Here is a 7690-nt window from a genome sequence, read left to right as displayed (position 1 = left end):
CGCCTCACACACTCATCCTGTGACTCCCACGTCACACATCCATCCACCCACCCACGAGTCCATCTATATCTATCCATCCACCCATCCATCCACTCATCCTTCCATCCATACATTCCATCAATAATACATAATAGAGATCTCTATATTATGTACAATTCTCTATTGTGAATCAATTTCTATTATGTACTCTTGATTCCATCCAATGAATTATGCATCTATCGATATATCCATATTTGGCCGCACGAGGGCGATACAATCGCAGGTAAAAACCAATCAACGTACGTGAGTTATGGTTCACTGCGCATGACACACCTTTACTGGTCATGATGGTATGCGGGTGAAGCGTAGTTCAACAGCAAGCAAGATCGTTGATGATGGCTTGTTTGCAAGCAACTTTGGTCGTGTTTATGATATTATGTGGCATAGTATGGTCCGAACGTAAGTAATGCGTAAAACTGCAGTTCATATAGTATATTGTGGTTATTGTTACCTTTCGGACTAATGCTTATTTCGATTAATAATGTTGACCGATCGCCATCTATCATTAACAAAGCAAAACACGTAGCGGGCGTCATTGCATTGGCGTAGCGTCCGCATGATTTCGTGGTCATGATGGTGGTGTTTAGAAGATGTCGTATAATTAGCACCAATATTATTACAGGCATCAGCCCTGAGTAGATATGAGGATGGGTGTTAGACACGGTGACTACAGTCTACAGCATGCATGCACAGTTTTTTTTTTACTTTATCTGATTCTATTAGTCTGTGAATAATTCAGTGTTTTTATCTTTGATTGTCTCTTGGCAACACCTCTTTTTTAACTAAAAATGTTTGAATGTCATATTTGGCTTTAATTTCAACTTGACTCATTCCTGCTTTGCTATTTTACTTCATGATGACAGTATAGTATTGTATACAATAAAAAAGTTTGGGAATGAGGGTGAGTTGCATGACTGTATAATCTCCAACAGGCCTGTACCCAGGATTGGCCTAATATAAGGGGGGTTCCAAATCAGAGGTGTGCGGGTGACTGCGAGCGCCAAAAGGGGTTGGACACACTAGGCGATTTTTCATGAGGTCGAGCCGGCCGGCTGAAATCGCCTAGTATGTCCAGTTAGTCGCGGTCGATTTTCGAGTCGGCCGGCTGAGTCCCCCGAATCAAGCATGTTTGATAAAATCGGGCGATTATTTGAGTCGCACGACTATATACAATGCAATACTATACAATGTGATTATACAATCCTCTACTACGCACGCCCGAATTTACAGTGTACAATTCATTAGCCAATCAAACGGTGCCAATTTCAATCATGTGACTATCATCATCATTCAGCCGGGCGGCTCAATCGCATGAAAAATCGGCTAGTGTGTCCACAGCTTTAGTCGCCTGACTCAGCCGCCCGACTCAAGCCGGGCGGCTCAATCGCATGAAAAATCGGCTAGTGTGTCCACAGCTTTAGTCGCCTGACTCAGCCGCCCGACTCAAGCCGGGCGGCTCAATCGCATGAAAAATCGGCTAGTGTGTTTAAAGGCGCGAAGCAATGTTAGGGGGTCCAGGGGCATGACCCCTCGGAAATATTTTGAAAATTTGCTTGAAATGGTGCATTTTAACAGTTTTTTTCTGGATAAAATATACCTAGCCCAACTATAAAATAGGCCTACAAGACCTAAAAAAAACACAAATAACAATAACATAATTTTTATATTTTTTGATGGTTGGGGTTCCGGAATCGCTGAAACTCCCTTTGGGTACGGGACTGTCCAAGACGGCTGCTCCTAACTACTCTCTAGATCTACTAATACTGGTTATGTTACTACTATACCTGAAAGAATACATAGATATTTGGGTAAAATACGTATGGGTGACTTATTTCTATTGTTGATTATAGTTATAACATAAATATTTCGAAGTAGTGGTAGTGTTAGTAGTGGTAGGTGGTAGAAATAATTAAATATCATTCAAGAATACATGTATTAGGATGTCGATACATAGCTGGTACAGCTAGGTTCATATCATACTGTTATACAGAGTTATCTGTTTTTAGTTGTATGATATCAAAAAAGATCGTAATCTACTATAAAACGCATAGGTAGAAAATTATATAAAATTCTCTTGTAATGATATTCTATATATATATATATATATATATATATATAGGCCGGCCTACACACGCATGCACATGCACACGCACACACATAAAGGAAGCATATTGCATGTGCTGTCCATGGCAGGCTATTTCTAATCATTACCACAAGAGAATTTTTCCTACATAGCTTCATGAAGCATTGACCTGAAATATGTGCTATATATTATATTCTGCCACTGTTGCTAATCTAATTATAAGACCCACTCATAATCATCGTCGAACTCCCAAACCTGTATTATGCATTATAGCTTTTAACGTTTCTTAATTATAACACGCGTGACTCGGCGTGAGACCAATGTTACAGTCACCTCATTATACTTATTGCGTGCCATATGCGCTTGCCCACACCACCAGCTAATTTAATTACAGTAATATACATGCCCTAATGAGTGTATTTATTAGAAACTATCAACTATATTGAAATTATAGGCATGGGTATGGGTTGTGTCATGTTGTTAGGATTCAAGAAGTTTTATTAATTTCATCTAAAGGTAGAGTCCTCTTACAGTTACAGTAACTTTCTTTATTAACAGCACACCAGACAACTGCATGGACAATGCTGTCACATAGTATGTGACATACATCAGTATGTTATTCCCAAATAGACGTACCTATTCAATGTGATTAGTATGTTAATTGTAATGTATTACAATAATCTAGAAAAAATAAATAAACATGGTGGTAGATAGCAAGTGGTCGAGCTTCTCTCCCATTCATATATATGTGGCAGATAAATGCTGTGAATGTACTGAGCGGGTACCAAGATTGAGAAATGGTGCGATTTTAATAATAATGTCAATAATAAATTGTCAATAATGTTAATTGTTTCGTGTATCTTCACAGAGCGATATACAAAATGCACAGATCCACTGGGAATGGAAGATGGGAGGATTGAAAATGGTGCCATCACATCTTCGTCCCAGGCTAGTGATGACAAGGGACCAGAGAATGCAAGGTTAAATAGTGTGCATGGTATGTTCATTCCGCTTCTAACAAGGAACTTTTATCGTTAGCGGTTAGGTATATAATAAAGTTTTCATATATCTCTAATTAGCAAAATGTTACATTCTTAAGTTAAGAATGTAACATTTTGCTAATCTTAACCCATACTCTATAAAAGATAAAACATAGATTTCTTGTGCTTAATTATCATAAAAATGGGCGTCTTACTATTAATTTGAATTCTTATATATATGGAGCAAAGTTCATGCAGCTAATAGGCTAACCTTGACTTCAAAGAATTTATACAGTGAAAGCCTGGTTCTTTTAGTTTTTACCCATAATAGCTTGAATTGACATACAAGCTTGTATGTGTTCTGTTCCTTTACTTTGGGTGACAGATTCAGATAAGCTTCAACAGCTGCCATTGGAACTTCCTGTGCCAGCATGTGTCTGGACACCCACTCATGTGATGCACATTTCCTTCCCCATCAGACCACAGTGCATTGCAAATGGAACCTCCATTTTGTAAAGCTGAGAGGGTCTATGTCCCCCAGGGTACTGCCAGAACGTACCCTGGTACTATCTAATATGCCGGACCGTACCTCGCCTACTCCACTAACGAGTCTAGGGAGTCGCCTACGCCTACTCCCTAACCCTAACCCTTTGGGGGACATAGACCCTATGAGCCTTTGTACACTGTGATGCTAGTCAATGGTTGGGAGCACAGTGAACGAGCGTCGGCGTCGTTGTCGCCCTAATGCAGTAATTAATCCATTTATTTACTCTACCATTCTCACAGTCTTGAGTTGGAATTTCAGATGCATGGACGTCCGGCATCACCGATTATAACCAGTATATACAGGTGGACCTGCGGCGGCGCCACGAGATCACGGGCATTGGCACGCAGGGTCGCGGTGGCAGCGATGACTACATCACGGAGTACCACGTGCTCTACAGCGACAACGGTCGCGATTGGATGGACTACGTGAACAAGCTTGGTCGCACGAAGGTAGCCCCGCTCGTGCCGTAGACGCGTCGTTGTGCGCGGCTTTCAGGCGGCGGGGTGACATCTGGTTCCATGCCTGCACTGCGTCAGTGGTTAATGCTGATGGTGTGAATCTCGTCACGTTCCCCTCCCCCCACGATATGTATTCATTTACGTGAAGGTTCCCATGGTCATGGTTAAATTTGGATATATGTATATACAGTATAGGAAAATTTGCCATCTTGGACAATCATGGAAATTTATCCTTTCTATAAAAAGTAATAAAAGTAGGACCAAAGGTTGTAGAATTCAGTCCTAAGCTACCACTTGCATTATGGTCATGTACTATAACATTTTTGCACCGTATTAGCAACATTAACACATAACCCTTTATTTGCTGTCATGCATAATGTTTTTCTCTGATTGTTGATAGCTACGTATGGTACATACATAGAGTTTAATGTTTTTGTTGTGGCAGTGTTCCTATTTACAAATTTAATTATATGCATTAAATGCACAAGATTGTGATGGAAAAGACTTAATTTCGTTTGGAGATTTGTAGTAGGACCCTGGTCTTATTTCTACCTTCTAGAGAAATATCCAGCCAGCCTTGGCCTTGTTTCTTAACCTTGACAATAATGAACTTATTTCATCAGTCCCTCTCCAGAGTGTTGGAAAGCAATTTGACTAGTACATCTAGTGTGTTATAATGGGATTTGACTGTATACGTATGCAAATGTGTGACTGCACTTGGTTATAGATCACTTCTAACTAACATTTCAACTTTTCTTCTGACTAAATACCTTCTTCAGCACAATTTCAGGTCTACTAACATGGACAGAATATTGTACGTGTATGACGTATGCAACTGAAACTAGAGTATCAATATCGTATGAAGATTACATGTCTCTGTTAACCAGCTACTACAGTACTAAGGCTACCTGGGCTAGATGTAACTCCTAACTGAAAAGTGCCAGAAGCATTGTGTCCAGGTCTAGGAATAGCAGCCTATTTCAGGAATGATATGGATCAGGGTTCGATGCGGCTGTTCAATGGAAGCACATACCTTTGTCTTCTTCCTCCTCCTGACATCTCGATGCAGGCTTGCCATGCGACGCAATGCGGCTTGCCATGCAACGCATTGAATGTGGCTGTGTAGCAGATGCGTGTTGGACTTACTTGTAAAAAACGAGTCGAATGCGTGTTGGTTGTCCGCAGTCTGGACAGCAAGAACACAGGACATGTGGCAGTGGCTGCAGGTTGACCTTCGTAAGCCCACGAGAGTGTCAGCGGTCACCACTCAAGGTCGCAGCCAGACTGACGAGTGGGTGAGCGAGTTCCTCCTGGAGTATAGCATGAACGGACGACAGTTTGTCAGCTACAAATCGAAATTTGGCCATGCAAAGGTGAAACTGTCAACGCTAACTCCATCCTGTGGTACCGTGGCTCCACCTTTGTGGCATCTTGCTGTGTCGCAGTGTGCGGTGCATGAGCATTGGATGTCTGTGCACGTGTAGGCGCTTACTCGTGACCTGTTACTGTTAGTGTTACGTATTTTTTGGCCGTTTCCCCCTTGATTACGTGTGTGCTTCTATTGAAAGTTTTCTTACTTTGAGGGGTTGTGCTGCTTTGAACAAGTTGTCTAAACAGCTGCATTCTATGAACTTTGTTGTGCCTTTAATGTGACCTTCCTGGATAATGTCAGCTTTTGTTGGTTGTGATGTGTCACACACGTACAAAATTTTAAGCCTGTTCTGTGATCATTGTATCTATGTGTCTATGTACTGCCTTTCTCTAACTTGTATCTTTAGATAGCTGTGAATCTATCTTGCACACTTATATTTGGTTCTATATGTAATTGTTGACTGTTTGACTGTCGCACCGCTTTTGTAGGCACTTGTAGTCTCTTTTAATATTTATCATAATGAATAACTTCAGGTATTCGATTGATATGAATTGAAGATTGTTGATTGTATACGTAGAAGGAAAATGTATAAATATTAGGAACGAACTCACAGGTGGGCGTGAACGAGTACAGCTTGCTAAAGACATGTGTTGAATGTGCGTGTTGTTCATCCGTGATGTCGTTGTTCATCCGTGATGTCGTTGTTCATCCGTGATGTCGTTGTTCATCCGTGATGTCGTTGTTCATCCGTGATGGTCTGTTGTTCATCCGTGATGTCGTTGTTCATCCGTGATGTCGTTGTTCATCCGTGATGTCGTTGTTCATCCGTGATGTCGTTGTTCATCCGTGATGTCGTTGTTCATTCGTGATGTCGTTGTTCATCCGTGATGTCGTTGTTCATCCGTGATGTCGTTGTTCCTGCTTCCACAGACGTTCAATGCAAACACAGACTCGACGTCGATGGTGCAGAACACGTTTGAGCAGCCAATCGTAGCGCGCTACATCCGCATCAACCCGGTCCAGTGGCACCAGTACATCTCAATGCGCATGGAGCTGTTCGGCTGCATCTACTGTGAGTGTGAGATGTACGGTGACTCGTACAAACGCTGCGTCTGCCTGAGCGAGTTGCCTCTTCTAATCAGCGAATTGGAATCGATTAACCTCACCTACCGATATTAATTTTAATCGGCTCGCCGTTGCTTGTATGCACACAGCATTCGCGTTTTTTCCGTTGACGTGTTTGTAAAGCCTAGCGCGCACACCCGAGCAAAACGGGAAATTTTGTTTTCCAGCGTTTCGCGTTCTGCTCGGCGAGCAAGCGCACACACGCCACCCGACACAGCACACAGCTGAGCAAAACATACAGAAACACTGCGTACAGCACCGCTGTCACATGACATCAAAAATAGCCATTCAATGGACATCCAATTTTGTGTGTCATGTGATATTTTTAAGGATATTGATTGGAGACCGTCTGTGGCGTTTCGCTGTGTAGCAGAACGATTGACGCGCACACCCGAGCAAAACGTACGCTCAGGCGAAAACACGTTTCGCGAATCAAACATTGCTTGTTCAGCGAAACACGCTCAGCTGAGCAATGTTTTTGTTTCGGGAATCCGCACACAGCCACGAACATCAAGCGAAACACGTTTTGCTCCACGTTCAGGGTGTTTTGCTCGGGTGTGTGCGCTAGGCTTAACTGGCGTGTCAGAGCTGTGGGTGAAGAATGTCACTATAATCTGATCAAAGTAACAATATGAACAACCAGTGTGGTGTGCTCGGTACAACAGCACGATTCAGTAGAATGAAACGCGCGTTCACGTAACTCGGAACTAGCTTTCGCAGACGATCGTTGCCACCTTGCTTCAGCTCAGCAATCCTAACCGAGGTCAACAGCCACTAATCGGTCATTCTCGGACGTGTCCGATCGATGTTACGCGAGAGTTACGCGGTTATGCTGAGCCGTAAAGAAATCACGATCGATCGTGACGGAACGTTCGCTTGTTTTTGCCGTTTCAGCATCGCAGACCGTGCAGTTTGTTACCCGGGACTTACGCGGTTACGTTGTTACGCTGAGCCGTAAAGAAATCACGATCGATCGTGACGGAACGTTTGCTTGTTTTTGCCGTTTCAGCATCGCAGACCGTGCAGTTTGTTACCCGGGAGTTACACGGTTATGTTGTTACGCTGAGCCGTAAAGAAATCACGATC

The 7690-nt window shown here is 42.5% G+C and overlaps 1 protein-coding gene across 1 annotated transcript; it reads left to right on the top strand.

The window, feature by feature from the left end:
* Positions 1 to 300: 300 nt before the first annotated feature.
* Positions 301 to 7518, top strand: LOC106811361 (neurexin-4-like; the record flags this gene model as incomplete). Its single annotated transcript, XM_014814947.1, is given in 5 exon segments — positions 301 to 438; positions 2991 to 3119; positions 3908 to 4098; positions 6410 to 6551; positions 7499 to 7518. Coding segments are annotated over 5 exon segments (549 nt in total), but the record flags the coding sequence as incomplete, so codon positions are not given.
* Positions 7519 to 7690: the final 172 nt, after the last annotated feature.

This window comes from Priapulus caudatus, unplaced genomic scaffold (assembly GCF_000485595.1).
Source record: "Priapulus caudatus unplaced genomic scaffold, Priapulus_caudatus-5.0.1 Scaffold531, whole genome shotgun sequence".
Taxonomy (NCBI): Eukaryota; Metazoa; Priapulida; class Priapulimorpha; order Priapulimorphida; family Priapulidae; genus Priapulus; species Priapulus caudatus.
This window is presented reverse-complemented; position numbering and strand designations above follow the sequence as displayed.